Source organism: Clupea harengus, chromosome 23, assembly GCF_900700415.2.
Source record: "Clupea harengus chromosome 23, Ch_v2.0.2, whole genome shotgun sequence".
NCBI lineage: Eukaryota > Metazoa > Chordata > Actinopteri > Clupeiformes > Clupeidae > Clupea > Clupea harengus.
Window position 1 is genome coordinate 3,618,368 of NC_045174.1, and position 17,081 is coordinate 3,635,448.

Below are 17,081 nucleotides of genomic sequence, written 5' to 3' on the forward strand. Positions count from 1 at the left end.
CCCCATAAGATCTCATCTAAAATGTCTCCTTAATGCAGTCTGATGCAGTTTGTGGTCATACCCCCACTATCCCAGGATGCAGTCTGTCAGCGCTATATGAGCAGACTGTCCCAGATTGACTCATCAGCCCCATACATTATCCATGACTAAAAGCCATCCCATGGGAGGAAGGGGGGAGAAGCCTAGGCTGGAGACACACCCTACATTAACTGTACATTTACAGTATGACCGCCATGCACCCACCTGAAGACAATATACACGGTGCGGTGAAAAGTGTTTTATTATAAATGTAGTCTTATTAAAGAAATGTGAATCCATACACATGCTAATGAACTACACAGTGTGTGGACACAGTATGGGGGGTACCCAATACCTGCTGGTATACAGCCACAAAATACCAGTAGGTTGTAAAACATGAACAGGAATATGAAGTGGAATCATGACATGCATGTGTAGTCATTCCCAGTCTCATTCCTCGCTAATTAGGGAAATGACTGACCCCACATTGTGTATGTGCTCTGTAATTAGGAGCTTTTCAATGTAGAGAATGGCTAAGTAACTCTGAATACAGCCACTAAGAACAGCTCAATGTATCCGCAGGAATATTTTCCAGCTGTTTCCTCTCTGTAACAGTTAGCATTTCTCTCCCCCAATTAGCAGGGGACACTAATTGGATTCCGGCATATAATGGGACCTTTTGAGGCAGTGAAATACCTGAATTGTATATCAAAGCCTGTTCTATTAAAGCTCTTAATCCTCCAGGAGAGACAGAGGAAAGGAGGGTTTCTTTCCCTTTTTTTTTCCTGTTCCAGCTTCTCGTTTATTCCTTCTTTTTATCTCCCTCTCTGTGTGTCTCTTTTTCCTTTTGTCCTCCTCCTCCTCCTCGTTCCCTCGCTCACCACTGGAGTGATGTAATGTGGTGATAATGGAGGCGGAGCACACACACACACACACACACACACACACACACACACAGACACACATACACACATACTCACACACACATACACACATACTCACACACACACACACACACACACACACACATGCACACATACACACACACACGTACACACACACACACACACACATACACACACATACACACACATACACACACATACACACACGTACACACACATACACGTACACACACGTACACACACGTACACACACGTGTACACACACACACAGACACACACAGACACACACAGACACACACAGACACACACAGACACACACAGACACACACAGACACACACAGACACACACACGTACACACACACACACACGTACACACACACACATAGAAGCATGCAAGAAAAGCATCTTCCCCAGAACTAAAGCCTGTATCCTTTAGATATGTTCACCTATATACCCCACGCACTGACCTAAACATTCTCCACTAGAGCAGCCCACACAGCAGAGAGTACTTAACCACATTATTATGTCATTATAATGATGTAGTTAGCATTTGAAGTTGTGGGTGGGTGCCTGGATGTGAGGTTGAGAGGAGTGTTAGGACACTGGTGGGACACAAATGGAATAGACATGAGGGTCCAATCATGTTTGTTCTGACCCCCAGGAAAAACATGCAGCGGAATAAACAGGTGGCCATGGGCCGCAAGAAATTCAACATGGACCCCAAGAAGGTAAAGTCATCTAGTGAGAGTTCTACATAATGGCTAACAGGCTCTTGTTTGTGTTTGTGTGTGAGAGTGAGTGAAAGAGAGATTGTGTGCAGAGGGACATTTGGCCCTTTGCTGAACTTGTTTGTGTGAGTTGAATGCTTGATTGATTGTGTGTGTGTGTGTGTGTTTGCGTCTGTGCGTGTGTGTGTGCGTGTGTGTGTGTGTTCTGTTTGTTTCCTGATCTTTCTATGCCTCTCCCTCCATCTATTACCGCTTTGCTTCTTACTCTTTCTTTTTCTATCTCTCAGGGGATCCAGTTCCTGATCGAGAACGACCTTCTCAAGAACACATGTGAGGACATTGCCCAGTTCCTCTACAAGGGGGAGGGACTCAACAAGACTGCCATCGGGGACTACTTGGGGGAGAGGTGAGAAGAGTCCCTCCACCCCTTCACTTCCCCTCCCCTCCCCTCCCCTCTGTCTGTCTGTGTCACACTCCTCTGGCTCAAATGGAATTAAAACCACAGACAGATTTTTTTTTGTCAAGAATTCAATTCTGTTTGATTGTTGCAGAGCAGTTCAATTCATTGATCTGTCTCAGTCTCAAATATCTAATGAATCACACAGTTAATGGAAGGGGGCTGGAGAGGGATGGGGAAGCCACACAGGAAATGACTTACCATGGAAGACCATGACAAAATGGCCGAAGCAGGAAGAGCCCACTGTAGTATCATCACGTAGTGTTCATACTCATGAAGCCTCACTGGTCCTGCCATATGTCTCATAATGGATAAAGTGATACAGACACAAGCGCGTGCTTTACATGATTAATGCTCATTGTGATATCAGCGCTCTGTGCATTCATCGGCTCGCTCGCCACCACAGTGAGCTCACAGCGTCCGAAGAACCCTAAGAGAGCGATACCATGGTGACTTCATCAGTTTGATATCACCGTGGGGACGCCTCACCTGTGACCTCATAGCTGTGAATTGCATTATGTGCCGTCAGGAGATTGCGGCACCAAACCTCTCCCACTGTTGACATAATCTCATCCAGAGACAGTGGCCTCATGTGCTCTTTGGCTGAGACACGAGCAGGGAGCTCAGCCTGGACAAAGCCCAACCCGCAGGCTCTATACTGTGACACGTTAAGACCTTAATAGCCAAGCCTTTTATCCCTAATCTGTTTGGTCAAAATAATGAGCCAGTTTATTATTGATGATAAGGCCCTGTGGAAAGCGATGTGAGTGGGTAATGTGAGTGTATTTTCTTGTCGTGCTCTTGGGTGAAGGGGTGTAGTGTTTTAGGATATCTCCAGAGATCACGGGGCACAATAAGCAGGAGTGGAGCTGCACTGTGTGCCTATCTGCCCCCTGCAGCTGGTTCCCTCCGCTGATCTCCAGTGTAGCATCAGGGGCTCGCTAGATGGATCCTGAGAAAGCCAGTGTGTGCACTCGAGGAGTGTGTGTGTGTGTGTGTGTGTCAGTGTTCTTCAACAGTTCACAACTCAGCTGTAGGCTACTGACAAGTCCATTGCTTAAGCCAGTGGAGATTTCTCCCTCCCCCTCTCTATTTCTTTCTATATTTCTCCCCCTCTCTCCTTACATCTCTGTCAGTCATTCCCCGTCCCCCTGCCTTCTTCACACACACACACACGCTCTCTCTCTCTCTCTCTCTCTCTCTCTCTCTCTCTCTCTCTCTCTCTCTCTCTCTCTCTCTCTCTCTGTCATCACAGTGTGACACACACACTAAGAATGACCTTCCCATCACCCACAGTGTCTTCTCTGCAACTCTGGGCAATCATTAACAGTTACATAGTGTGAGGGTATATGATTGTGTAGAGATGTGTGTGTGTGTGTGTGTGTGATTGTGTGTGAGATTGGCTGGACAGTAGGTGTGTGTGTGTGTGTGTGATTGTGTGTGAGATTGACTGGACAGTAGGTGTGTGTGTGTGTGTGTGTGTGTGTGTGTGTGTGTGTGTGTTGGGGGGGGGGGGGATGGATGACTTCCAAAGTGGGTTAATGCATTCCCAGCCCATCAGTATTATCGACTTGCCCCATTTTCTCAAACCTCACTGGTAGAATAGAACACACACACACACACACACACACACTGTGATAAGTGTTCTCCGCACATCACCTCACTCCTGTGGGAGGGTGCGCCGATGGCATACCCACATCAGTGCAATTACTGCAAACTCTCTGTGCTGTGATGCTAATGGCGGTTAAATGGACAAACTATCAGCCACTTTAGTGTCGTTTAACTCCGTCACTCAGACAGGAAGCACAGGCAGGTCCTCACTAATGGAGTCAGAATGGCCAGTCCCGCGAGGACAGGGGAATGCAGCGCAGCGCGCACACCAGTCACTGAAAAGCACATCTCTCAGGTTAATGTCAGTTATCAGAGGGGTTGATGGACTCTGTCATGGTGGGACTATTGTCCATAAGTGTAATGCTTTAGAAGAAGAAGAAGAAGAAATAATTATTGATTTTTGTTTAGTGCGTTTATGTTTGTCGTGATGAGGATTTAGGCGTCTGATTGCAAGTGGGTTGTATGCGTGTCAGGAAGGTGAGGGGTGCTCGTCTCTGACGTATAATAACACTCTCCTCTCCTCCTCTCCTCTCCTCTCCCCTTCTCTCCTCTCCTCTCCTCTCTTCTCTTCTCTTCTCTTCTCTTCTCTTCTCTTCTCTTCTCCTCTCCTCTCCTCTCCTCTCCTCTCCTCTCCTCTCCTCTCCTCTCCTCTCCTCTCCTCTCCTCTCTTCTCTCTTCTCCTCTCTCATCCTGTAGAGATGACTTAAACCTTCAGGTTCTGCATGCCTTCGTGGAGCTGCATGAATTCACAGACCTCAACCTGGTGCAAGCTCTCAGGTGAGATTCACACACACACACACACACACACACACACACACACACGCGTATGCATGTAGTTTATCCTTCTTACTGCATGCCCAGTACATATACATTGTCAACTGGATAACGATGTACTGATGTACTTGTTTGTCAAGGAGGGTAAAGACAGATGAGAGCAGAATATTTGCGAGCCTTTTAGTTTGCCATTTGTATCTTATCTGCATGTATTCCCTCATGTGTTAAGTCTCAGAGTGGAGTTACCCACTAACTGATTATCAGTGTGTTGAGGCCTGCGTAGATTAGAGAGGGGATTATGCGGGGGGATTTTGGCTTTGTGTCATTGGCTTGCTTACCCTGCAGGCAGTTCCTGTGGAGCTTTCGGTTGCCTGGCGAGGCTCAGAAGATCGACCGCATGATGGAGTCGTTTGCCCAGCGCTACTGTCGGTGCAACCCGGGAGTCTTCCAGAGCACAGGTGTGTGTGTGTGTGTGTGTGTGTGTGTGTGTGTGTGTGTGTGTGTGTGTGTGTGTGTGTGTGTGTGTGTGTGTGTGTGTGTGTGTGTGTGTGTGTGTGTGTGTGTATAATGAGAGTACTTGGATATTGAGTGTGTGTGTGAGTTGATGTGGCACTGTTGATGTGCCACTCCACCTTGATTAGAGTGCTGTTGTCAGCAGTTCTGTGTGGCCAAAGACAGACACACTCTCTCTCCCTCTCTCTCTGACACAGACACACACACAAATCATCTCACTGAACATCGCTCGCCTTATTCATCCTCTCCTCTTAATGTCTCTCACTCTGTCACGTTCTCTCTTTCACCGGCACACATACATGACCACACACACAGACACACACACACACACACACACACACACATATACATGACCACACACACACACACACACACACACACACACAAACATACCAACACTCCCACTCTAGCCCTCTTACTATCTCTATTGTTTTCTAGCAGTTCACTCAACATACTGATGTACACATGTATAATTCACCAGCCCATTAGTGTCTGTCCAGCTGTAGTGTGTGAGAGAGATTGCGTGTGTGTGTGTGTGTGTGTGTGTGTGTGTGTGTGTGTGTGTGTGTGTGTGTGTGTGTGTGTGTGTGTGTGTGTGTGTGTGTGTGTGTGTGTGTGTGTGTGTGTGTGTGTGTGTGTGTGTGTTTTGAGTGCATGCAGGTTCACCATGTACCTCATGGTAACCTCATTTAGCTGGAGTGAGTGAGGTCAGCCTTAAGTAGCCATTGGAGCCACTGTGTTCTGGTCCTGGTGTGTCTTATAGCCTCTAATGTGTGTGTGTGTGTGTGTGTACCCCAGACACCTGCTATGTGCTGTCGTTTGCTATCATCATGTTGAACACCAGCCTGCACAACCCCAATGTGAAGGACAAGCCGGGTGTGGATCGCTTCATCAGTATGAACCGAGGCATCAACGACGGAGGAGACCTGCCAGAGGACCTGCTCCGAGTCAGTCATACACACACACACACACACACAGTATTTGTCACTATACAACTACCTAACACTAACTAACTAACTCATATTGACATGTCTTTACTTTCAGAACCTGTATGAAAGCATCAGGAATGAACCATTTAAAATCCCTGAAGATGATGGCAATGATCTCACACACACCTTTTTCAATCCAGATCGTGAGGGTTGGCTTCTTAAACTAGGTGAGCACCATTTTGTGTGTGTGTGTGTGTGTGTGTGTGTGTGTGTGTGTGTGTGTGTGTGTGTGTGTGTGTGTGTGTGTGTGTGTGTGTGTGTGTGTGTGTGTGTGTGTGTGTGTGTGTGTGCGCGCCCGTGGCATCTTTGGTAAACATCTCTCAATCAGTAAACTAAGGATCCAACCCCTGAGGAGCATTGCACAAGTGTGTGTCTGTGAAAGAGAGATACTGTATATGTGTGAGACAGAGAGGTTGAAGCAGGCCATCTGTGCTATTTTGTATTGAAATGTTGTACCACTGAACTCAATCTCTGCTTCTGGCATGAGAAGTCCTGGCCCATGTGTTTGAGAGGGACATCTCACTGCTCATCAGTGGTGGAGTACGTGTGTGTGTGTGTGTGTGTGTGTGTGTGTGTGTGTGTGTGTGTGTGTGTGTGTGTGTGTGTGTGTGTGTGTGTGTGTGTGTGTGCGCGCGTGTGCACATAATCAGGAAAGAACCATGTTAATCTCAGATACAAGTCTATGGTTGTAGCAGGCAACACAATTCTGTCCCAGCCTAACACGCCTAATGCACAAACACGTGTATATTTACTTGTACACACACACGCACACACACACACACACACACTACTGATTAATACACACAAATCTCCAATCGCAAAGCTTGATCAGCGGAGAAGCCTGCTTGTTGGGTCAGTGACAAATGTCTATATCTCCTTTGTTGGCCCTAGATCCATATTCAGATTCCAAAGCCTTTAGCATTGGTTAGCAAAGATAGCCCTTTAACATGAAATTTGTGGGAGTGGTTAGATCATTTCATAACATTACTGTAAGACAGATCCCTGTGGTCCCTCACTTGGCAGACAATACCCAGCATGCACCAAACAGGACCCCCTAGTCATCCTACAGGGCAACAAGTATAAACATCATTTTCTAGGTGAAAAGAGAAGCTGGTTATTGTGTTGGCACTCCCCCTACTGGCAAATGAGAGAACATTCAGAATAGCATTTTATTTTGAACTGTCATGAAATTCCTTGTTGTCACAATGAAGATGGGTATAATTTACTTATGATTTCAGAAAGTTTCATTTTGTTTTTCCTTGTTTTCTTCCTCATTTGTTTGTTTGTTTGTTTGTTTGTTTTCCCATGTTGTCTCTCTTCAGGAGGTATGTACAGCCAGCTCTTCTATGTCCATCTAAGCTCTGCTTCCGGGTGCTGTTCCATGCTCCGCCCTGCTACCCGTCTGTCTGGGCTGTGTTTCTCTCTCTCTCTCTGTGCCCATTCAGTTGGCCTTTAAACATCATTTCATTTGACAAAGAATGAAATTGGTTTGGGTTTTTCTGGATTCATGTCGCTTTTTGTTATGTTATTACCTCTTTTTATAATTGGTAGTATGGTGGTCCGTGTGGCACTTTTCTGTAATGTCTGTGTTTGTGTGTGAGGAGAGAGAGAGAAAGAAAGAGAGAGAGAGCGTGATGGCGAGCGAGCGAGAGAGAGAGTGTGTGTGTGTGTGTGTGTGTGTGTGTGTGTGTGTGTGTGTCAGCCCCTGATGTCTCTACCATCTTGTCAGTCCTGTCTGCCTGTGTTTTGGGAACTACAGTATAGTCCTCAGTACTGTCTCCACACAACAAGCGTGTGTATATGTAAGACTGAGACAAGATACGTGAGCTATACAGTGTAAGAACCAAAACAGGCATTTGTGTAGTGCACTGCATTTTCCGTGCCTAGCGAGCAGGAGCCAAGAGAGCTTTGCTGAACTGCAGTGGAGTTGTGAGAGAGAAAAGAGAGAGAGAGAGAGAAAAGAGAGAGAGAGTGAGTCAAAGGGAAAAGTCATGACTCCACTTAAGAGCAGCAAAGCATGTCTGCCTCAAAGGAGTCAGGTCGTCATCATTAACTGACTCAGCTTCTAAACGCTTGATGAGACCCTGCAGTGGGTGAGGTCTGTGGCTGAGCTCCTGTCTCCTGTCTGGTCTTTGTGCTTCCTAACTTGTGCTTTGTATCTGTAGCCATTAGTCTATGGGCTTCAGTTACCTGGCATTATTGACCCCCTATTGATCCATGTGTCTATTAATATTCTAAAACTAATGCCCTCCAATCATACGAGTCTAGTCCCATATAAAACAACCCCTAACTGTTCCCCGTGTCTGATGTTCTGCACAATGGCAGTCTTTCCCCCCTTGCCAGACAAGGACAGGCTATTTAGGCTTTCAGCTTGAATTGCACTTGGCGCTGAATTGTATAGAGTCCATAGAGTGTGCTTTTGGTGTAGTAATGCTAATGTTGTTTTGTAATGGCTCTGAGGTGTGTGCATATGTAAATGGCGATGTGTGTGAGAGCGTGGGAGATAAAGTGAGAGGTAAAAAAAAACCGTATGGGTTCACACATGCGGTATGCATGGGGGGTGGGGGGGGTAGGTGTTTGTCCGACGTCTGTCTGTCTGTCCGCCTATCTGTCTCCCTATGCTTCCTCTGCTCTGTAAGCCCAGGCTGTCAGCTTGCCTGACCAGTAACAAGCAATAACATTAGCCTTATTCAAGGCCAGCTGGCAGCTTCCTTTGACCCTTAACCTCCATGATCAACCAGTAAGAGCCAACTGGGGGAATCTCTGTGTGTGGGTGTGTGTGTGTGTGTGTGTGTAGCTGTGACCAGCAGTCTCCTGGGTGCCTCCAACGTTGTGTGTGCGTTCCCGTCCGAACCATCCTCGTCGGCTTCTGTGTTAGACAACTCGGCCACTGCTCTGCTCCAAACCTCCATCCTGCCAACATCTCGCTGCCTCTAGCGACTCATTGCCTCTCCCACTCTGCCCCGCCCGCCCCCCAACACCCCTTCAATCACCCCATCCCAACTCTGACCTCTGCTGACATGTCATTGTATTTCACAGGTGGTCGTGTAAAGACCTGGAAGAGGAGATGGTTCATCCTGACAGATAATTGCCTCTATTACTTTGAGTACACCACTGTGAGTAACACTGAAATAGGAGTCCGTTACAACTGTGTGTCCTGTTGATTAATAGTTTGACGTAGATGTGTAGCAGATAGTGTGTAGCAAATAGTGTGTAGCAGATGGTGTGTAGCAGATGGTGTGTAGCAGATAGTGTGTAGTAGATAGTGTGTAGCAGATAGTGTGTAGCAGATAGTGTGAAGTAAATAGTGTGTAGCAGATAGTGTGTAGTAGATGCGAGATATGTTGTGTTTGTTGATTGACCCATGTCCTATGTTTTGCTGTGCACAGGATAAGGAGCCCAGAGGAATCATTCCCCTGGAGAATCTCAGCATCAGGGAGGTGGACGACTCCAAGAAGCCGGTAAGGCCCGTCCATTGGGTGTTCCATTGGGTTCTGTCTTTGTGTCCTTCTGATCACTCTTTTGGCTTCAGCTACATTTGTGAGACAGGGAAATCATTTTTGACATTGCATACCATTCTCCCTCTCCCTCTCTGTTTCGGCATTCATCAGAATTGCTTTGAGCTGTTCATCCCAGACAATAAAGACCAGGTGATCAAGGCATGCAAGACAGAGGCCGACGGGCGTGTGGTGGAGGGCAATCACACCTTCTATCGAATCTCAGCCCCCACTACTGAGGAGAAGGATGAGTGGATCAACAGTATCAAGTCAGTTACTCTTCCTCTCTTATAAACACACACCATTTTCACTCTTGATTTACACTCCTGTATGGTAAATCAGACTCTAATTATGCCATGTGTGTCCATTGTAGAGCTGCCATCAGCAGGGACCCTTTCTATGAGATGCTGGCAGCACGGAAGAAGAAGGTATCCTCCACGAAGAGGCAGTAGGACTCCTGTAGAAAACAGCAGCTGCTCTTCTACTAGGCACTGGACCTTAACTTTGGGCCTGGACAAGAGAGGAGACGGGAAGGGTGTGGTGGACGGGGTGTCCATGGTTGGACGTCTGAACCTGTGCAGATGGAGCAGAGGGAATTCTGGGAGCTGGCTCAGGATCTGTTGTATCATTTTCCCCCCCATCAGCATTCTCTCCAGGACCTTGCCTTGCTCTCTCTCTCTCTCTCTCTCTCTCTGCGTCCGACGATGAGAGGAAGTCTGTTAAGAGTTCCCTCTCTGATAAAACATTCAACCAAATGAGTCCACACACAAACACACACAAACACACACACACACACGCACAACCATCTCAACTCAGCAGGTCTGACTGAATGTGGCATCCTGTGTAAGATTTTCTAAACTGGTTACAGATTAGAAAAAAAAACTCCTGTGCTTTAATATATGAAGGACAGAAAAGCGCACCTATTTTTACATCACAATCCTCTGTCAGGGGAGGATTTCTCACTTAGCTGTTCTTGTAAGTAGAGAGTAGGCACAGTCATTAATCAACTCTTTGGTTAACCATTTTCTCCTTGGTTCCTTTTGCATCAGCCATGCTATGCCATACCACTTCTTCAAGGCTGTGTAGATATTCTTCATATTTGCCATCATGGCAGGCAAGAACTGTTAGGTGGTATGATGTTTTGTGTTAGTAAATTGTTAAAATTTGTCATCTGCCAAAGTTTTTTTTTTTTTTCAAGACACATTGCTTTCCTTATGATTCATGCTCACTTTTTTTGTTTGCTCTTTGTGAAATGTGCCCATTCCCCCTTTGCCTAAGGCAACCACATATCTCACAGACGTTTGATCCAATGCTCAGGTGAGCATAATGACACAGAGACTATGAAACTGAAGACAAGTGGAGACTGAGCTGAGACCCCCCCCCCCCCACACACACACACACACACACACACACACACACACACTCTTTCATACTGTGCTGTGTCTGCTAGGTGGGTCTGCTGTGGGTGTGAGGGATACTGTATACTCAACTGTAAATTCTTTGCAGCTTGTTTGTACGCAGGCCATACACAGATACTTCCACAGAGAATGACTGTGGATCCTTAGAAGTGCAGCTGTTATGCGCTTTGTGCTACCCTTGCTGACACATCTGACCCGTTTCCTCCACTGAAAAGGACCATAGAGCCCTCCTGTTCATACTGCAGAGAGGATCTATGGTCATTTGGTAAAACCTCCATTTTCAATATGACTGACCGTACATGCCCCCAATTTCAAACCTATAACTACGGTAATACACTTTCAACATTTAAGTGACTTCTCATCTGATTGTATTTTTGTTTGTAGTCCCTTTGTTGTTTCCAAAGTGGCATTAGAGTGAAAGTCATATACATGAGCTTTTTTGTTTGTTTTACAAGCCATACGTGTTTCTTTCTTATTTAAATGTGCTGGTAATTTAGAAAGCAAAATTATCAAACTGAAGTAGTTTATTTATCAAGGCGGTGTATATACTTAAATGTATAGGTTAATCTTTTATTTGAAAATATGTTTGTGTGAACATTTATGAAGTTGGGTGCCGGTTTTGTTAAACATAGCTTTTTTTGCACCAATGTCTCATACCCCTGCGCTGACAAACAATAAATGCAAACATGGCAAGTGCTTTCAAAACATCTCTTCCCAGTTGTCCTTATCATCTATTCAGTAGTGGAGTGGAGGAATAAGTCTTGACATTTTGACAATGTATTGAGTGTACCAGGGTAATAAAACAAATTATGCTAAAAGAAATTAGATAAGGAGAAAATACCACTTTTGATGTATTGATACCCTCTTGATGTATTGATAGTTCAGCTGATGTCTCCAATGATGATTAGGTATTATTGAGCAGCAACGACTATACTCCATATGTTTGATATGTAAAAGCCAACAATATTTGAAGGGAATTTCTCACCCAGCTCAGTGGAAACCCACTGCATGTAATCAATCCGTCCAGCTCTGACCAGCTTCAAGTGCTACTCAGGTGATACTACTGATTTGTTCATTCATAAAAAAATAATAAAAAAAGAACAGATGATGGTGACATAAAGATCTAGATTATATATTCATATAATGATGAATGTCTCCTATAGGTGATTGTACCAATTAACTTTCGGAACTCACTGACTGACTGTTGGGTGTTAAGCCATAATATTAGAGTCAAAATGTCTGGCCTGTTTCTATGGTGTAGTCTTGACCAACTTCTAGCCTACTAGTCTACATTTCTAGAGGTTTCATTACATTCAACGCTTAACCACCGGCTTGATTCGTAAAAGGTTAAATATTAATATTACTACACCTTTTGTCAAATTATACTACTTTGCTATCCTTCTGTTCTGGTACATAGGCTACAAAGTATCCTGCTTAATCAGAGAAGAGGAAGGAAGAAGCTAAAGTTCCAAACCCAACTCGCGACTGACAGATATAGAATATCCATGTTGGTCTCTCGAGGAACTACTTTTGAAAATCTTCCGTTACAAACGGAAGGTTGAGTTTGTTAGCAGCAAACAAAGTGTCTGTTGCCTGATAGCTTATGATAGCTTGCAATATTTGTATTTTCCAGCTGTTATTTAGTTGGTAGAGAATTAATACATGGCAGAGAGTTTTGTAAGGGCATATGTTACTCTAAGCCCACAGGTTTATACTATTTAAATAAATAAGCTCGAGATAGCTGGCTAGCATTAGCTAACGGTTACTTTAACCGCTAACTTCAGTTAGCTGATGTAATTACTACTGGATAGCCAAATGTTAACTTAGCTCACAGGTGTGTGTGCAAGTAAGTTCACACAATTATGGCGGAAGACCAACGAATTTGTTTTTTACAGTATGTTACACTAAAGACCTTAAAATTGAAGCCTGACAAATGGCAAAAGTTCATCGGTGCAGAGGAGACGCAAACCACAATAATTACTTTCTTTGAAAAAACCGACATCGAGGAGCTGGTGATATCTCTCAATGCAGCTTCTCAGCTTGAAGTTCATCTCGGATTTCCTCAAACAGTTAAAACTAAAGCCGTATATTTCGTTAAACATGACAATGTAAAAATAACCAAAGATAACCTAAAACAAATATACATTGGAGATGTCGCCAATTCGCCAGTCGAAGCCACTATTGGAGTAATGGAGGAGGTAAGTGTAAACATGACATTGTCGAAATTTTCGACTGACTAGCATGAATCTAGGGCAGTGTTATGTAGTGGAAAGTCACAACTTGTTGAAGTCACGATGTGGCTTGACTGCAGTAACATAAAGTTATCTGCGTTAACGGCGAAACCTGGGCAGGAATCTGTCAGCCAATAGGGAGAATGGAAAAGAGAGAATCAAAAAAAGAAAAAAACTGGTGACACAACATGATGAATGGAATCTGCTCTCTGTGCACAGGTTGTCTACCCTCTACACATTAATGGAGACAATGTCAGGTCTTGGCCCAAGGTTGTGTCTGAAGATGTAACACGCCACGCTCACAAACTTAAAAATGAAGTGTTTGTGGTGGGAGGACAGATCAAAGGAAGAACCTTTCTACCACTGCCAGAAAATTGTGATGAATATAACCAGTAAGGCAAACCCACTCATAATTTTCTCCACTGATATTGAGTTTGTCCAGAGTTTTAGTTACACTTTTCCCCTTTGTCCTTTCAGGTATTCTTCAACAGTTGATAGCAGTATAATGCATGCATTCGAGACAGTGATAATAGACTGGACCCATCAAGTGTCAAATGTACTAAATAAAGATTCAGCCCAGCCAATACTTGACAAGCTCAATCCTCTTCCCAAAGTGGAATTTGATTTCTGGAATAACAGGTTGAAGAATCTTGAATGTATAAACCAACAGGTACATTGAATAAAATACTTTAGTGAAAAGTATGTTAGCCTAATACATTTACTCTGTGAAAAAACATGGTAATTATGCATTTTTCTTCCCAAGCTAATGGATTCCAGGGTATGCAAGATGGCAACAATTGTAGAAAGTGCGGGAAGCATGTACTGGCCTGCTCTGAACAAAATCTACAAAGATGTCCAGGAGGGTATGATTTTCTCATTGGATTTAGATTTTCAGTGTTTCACTACATATTTTATGTGTTCATAGTATTCTCATAATAATAATCTCTTCACTACAGGCCTGAAAGAGGCTTGGGACATTGTTATTTTCCTAAAACCACTGCAGAAAATCCTGGATGAAATTGAACAGTTGGATTATCCCTTGGTAAATCCTACATAAATCACTGAAGTTTGAAAGTGTTCATTTTTATTAGTAACAAGTGACCGCACAATGATCTCTTACTGATCAATATTGGAATTTGTGTGTTTCTTTTTTTTTAAGCTTCCCTCTTGCATTGCATCTGTGATGCACACAGTGTGTCTAATATGGGCACATTCAGAACAATATAGTCGTCCAGCCAGAATCATCGTCATTTTACAGGAAATCTGCAACCTCTTTATTGATATGGTATTTCACATTTCATTGCAAATTTATATAGACATTAATAGCAAATATTTTCACTTGAAAATCCTCAAAGAAATATAATATATTGTACATTTAACATGTCTATTTTGGAAAAGTTGAAAACCTTATAACCACCTATACTGTTGCAGACCAGAAATTATTTGGGTCCTGAAGAGGTGATGAAAGGCTTGCAAGGAGAAATAGACGAAGTACTAGGGACTATCAGAACAAGTATAGTCGTTCTGGTAACCCTCAGAGAGAACTATGACAAGTGCAAGATGAAAATGGACAAATATTTCATAGTAAGTACTGCGTTCGAGAATGAGGCCCATTGATCTGCCTACCAATCATGCCATATGAATACAAAGGGGAATTGAGGCGGGGGGGTTATTGAGTTTCAAAATGGCGAACTTCACTTCGTAGCATTTTTAAAGTATTTCATAACATGTTTTGTGGGTACTATTTTGTATTTTATTACCTATAGGATCGGACAGCTAAACACTGGGAATTTCCATCATACCTTGTCTTCACAAAACTTGATGCATTTTTACAGCGCTTGAAGATTATAGAGGTAATCTAACATTCTGTGTTCAAATTGAGAAGGAGAAATACTTGTGAATTAATTTTTTGATCTCGACATTGTTTAAACTGCCTTTTAGGATGTGTATGTTGTCTCAACGGAGCTTCTGAAGCTTGAAAAAGTTGACGTTCAGGGTGTGCGAGGAGGTGCAATAGGGTCCCTGGTCTTCAGTATCTATGAGGAATTTCTAGAGCTTGTGAAAATATTTGCAGAATGCAAATATGATGCAATTGATACTGATGACAAGGTATGTCAGACAATGTCGACTGTATAATACAGCTGTTAGACACAGCTAACTTCACTGTTATCGAAGAAAAAAAAAAACATCATCAAAACGACATTGTTTTCATTCCCAGACGTTTGATGAGGACTATAAAGAATTCCAAGAACGAATTGTAGACATAGAGAGACGCCTGGGAACTATACTCTGCCAGGCTTTTGATGACTGCTCATGCAGTGAATCTGCTGTGAAGGTCAGTTAGGTCACCTTTCTGCAAAAATGACAAGCTCTTGATCAATGCTCAAACCATTGTTAAATTATAACAAGTCTATCTATAGTAGGTTGTATCAATGTATCTTGGAAAGTCTTCTGTGGCAATGTCTGCAGATAATACAACACAACCTAAATGCAACCTTTATGCTCTACCCTTCTAGCTCTTTGACATGTTTGGGTTTATCTTGGAGAGGCCTCATATTCAGTCACAAATCGCCTCCAAATACAAAGAGCTGGTGGATATGTTCAGCTCTGAGTTGGATATTACCAAGCTGGTGTTTGATGCCCAAATGTCTGCAGCAGAGATATGTAAAGGCATTCCTCCCATATCAAAGAACATGCCTCATATAGCTGGACAACTGAAGTGGGCCCAAGAGTTGCGAGACAGAATACAGACTCCTATGACAAGCTTCAAAGCAATCTCTCATTCGTATGTGCCATACAAAATCTAATTCCAAGAATACTTACATACTTCCAAAGAGTGAACTATGAGTAGTGCACGTGTGTGCATTATAATTCCTTGAATTTTAGTTTTTAGCATGTATTTTTCTGCATCAAGGTGTATGGACACTGACGAAGCCAGGCTTGTTTTCCAAAAATATGATGAGATGATGAAGCTACTTCATGACTATTGCACCCATGTATACACAAACTGGACCTCCCAAGTTGATGTAGACTGTAAATTCAATCTGGACCAGCCCCTCCTCTTACGGGACAAGGAGAAAAATGTTCTCAGAGTGAATTTCAATAAACAGGTAATGCATTTCCTTTTTCATGCAGTATGCCAGGTAACTTGTTGTTTGTTTACTGCATCTTGTGTTACTACGTTACTGCATCCTGTGCTCAAAGCTCGTGGCAGTGTTGCGGGAGGTGAAATACCTCACTATTCAAGGAGAGGAAGCCATTCCAGGCAGTGCAGCAGATGTCTTTGGAAAGTATGAAACCTTCAGGAAGTATGTTAGCAACCTGGATCTCATTGTCTTCTGGTACAATGAGGTAAGTCATACATTACTTCTCAATTTAAGGTTGATACCACACTGCCCAGATTCTCACACTTCCTTATGTTAAGCTATAATATTTCATTTGGAAATAAGAATATAAAATTATTTCTTCTTACTCTGGTACGCTGATTGTTATCTATAGGTTAGAGCTACAGTTCTACCAGTGGAGTTTCCTCTTATAGAAGAGGAACTGAAGAGCATTGATGAGCAGCTCTCACAGGCTGAAACTACTCTGTGCTGGAATAGTAATGGTGGGTATTATAACATATTGGCACACAACATATAATCAGCTATTCAACTGTCACTATTGAGCCTATTTCCATCCTCCCCATTGATTTACGATTTTGCCTTTGGAGTCTTACACCAATCAAGATGATGAGGGGGAAAAAAGATTGAACTTAGTTGGGCTATCTCCACTACAGGTGTGTGGGAGCATATTCAGAGCATGAGGGACACCTTGAAAGATTTCCAAACGAGGATCAGTATGGCTAAAGCTAACGTCAAATCCATGCTTTTGATTATGGATGTAAGTATCTGGTAGCAGACTGCACTAAATGCATTCAGAAAAAAACACCACCACACC

At 43.5% G+C, this 17,081-nt stretch overlaps 2 protein-coding genes across 5 annotated transcripts in view; both read left to right on the forward strand.

The window, feature by feature from the left end:
- The window catches only part of cyth1b (cytohesin 1b), a 65,973-nt gene extending 54,357 nt beyond the window's left edge, over nt 1–11,616 (forward strand). For 3 of the 4 annotated variants that reach the window (XM_031560597.2, XM_031560596.2, XM_031560599.2), the window contains exons 4-13: nt 1,586–1,652; nt 1,940–2,058; nt 4,417–4,497; nt 4,840–4,952; nt 5,806–5,954; nt 6,052–6,164; nt 9,034–9,112; nt 9,386–9,457; nt 9,608–9,762; nt 9,867–11,616. In XM_031560597.2, the coding sequence (XP_031416457.1) occupies nt 1,586–1,652; nt 1,940–2,058; nt 4,417–4,497; nt 4,840–4,952; nt 5,806–5,954; nt 6,052–6,164; nt 9,034–9,112; nt 9,386–9,457; nt 9,608–9,762; nt 9,867–9,945 (1,027 nt within the window). In that variant the 3' untranslated portion in view covers nt 9,946–11,616. The remainder of the gene's footprint in view (nt 1–1,585; nt 1,653–1,939; nt 2,059–4,416; nt 4,498–4,839; nt 4,953–5,805; nt 5,955–6,051; nt 6,165–9,033; nt 9,113–9,385; nt 9,458–9,607; nt 9,763–9,866) is intronic. The other variant, XM_031560595.2, reaches the window with a different exon arrangement.
- A 774-nt stretch (nt 11,617–12,390) lies between these two features.
- Nucleotides 12,391–17,081, forward strand: part of LOC105908585 (dynein axonemal heavy chain 17) — a 38,015-nt gene continuing 33,324 nt past the window's right edge. Inside the window, exons 1-15 of the mRNA XM_042703140.1 lie at nt 12,391–13,109; nt 13,362–13,534; nt 13,620–13,812; nt 13,906–14,005; nt 14,099–14,184; nt 14,302–14,427; nt 14,574–14,726; nt 14,909–14,995; nt 15,084–15,251; nt 15,361–15,477; nt 15,659–15,927; nt 16,057–16,252; nt 16,347–16,493; nt 16,641–16,749; nt 16,921–17,024. Of these exons, the coding sequence (XP_042559074.1) occupies nt 12,774–13,109; nt 13,362–13,534; nt 13,620–13,812; nt 13,906–14,005; nt 14,099–14,184; nt 14,302–14,427; nt 14,574–14,726; nt 14,909–14,995; nt 15,084–15,251; nt 15,361–15,477; nt 15,659–15,927; nt 16,057–16,252; nt 16,347–16,493; nt 16,641–16,749; nt 16,921–17,024 (2,364 nt within the window). The 5' untranslated portion in view covers nt 12,391–12,773. The remainder of the gene's footprint in view (nt 13,110–13,361; nt 13,535–13,619; nt 13,813–13,905; nt 14,006–14,098; nt 14,185–14,301; nt 14,428–14,573; nt 14,727–14,908; nt 14,996–15,083; nt 15,252–15,360; nt 15,478–15,658; nt 15,928–16,056; nt 16,253–16,346; nt 16,494–16,640; nt 16,750–16,920; nt 17,025–17,081) is intronic.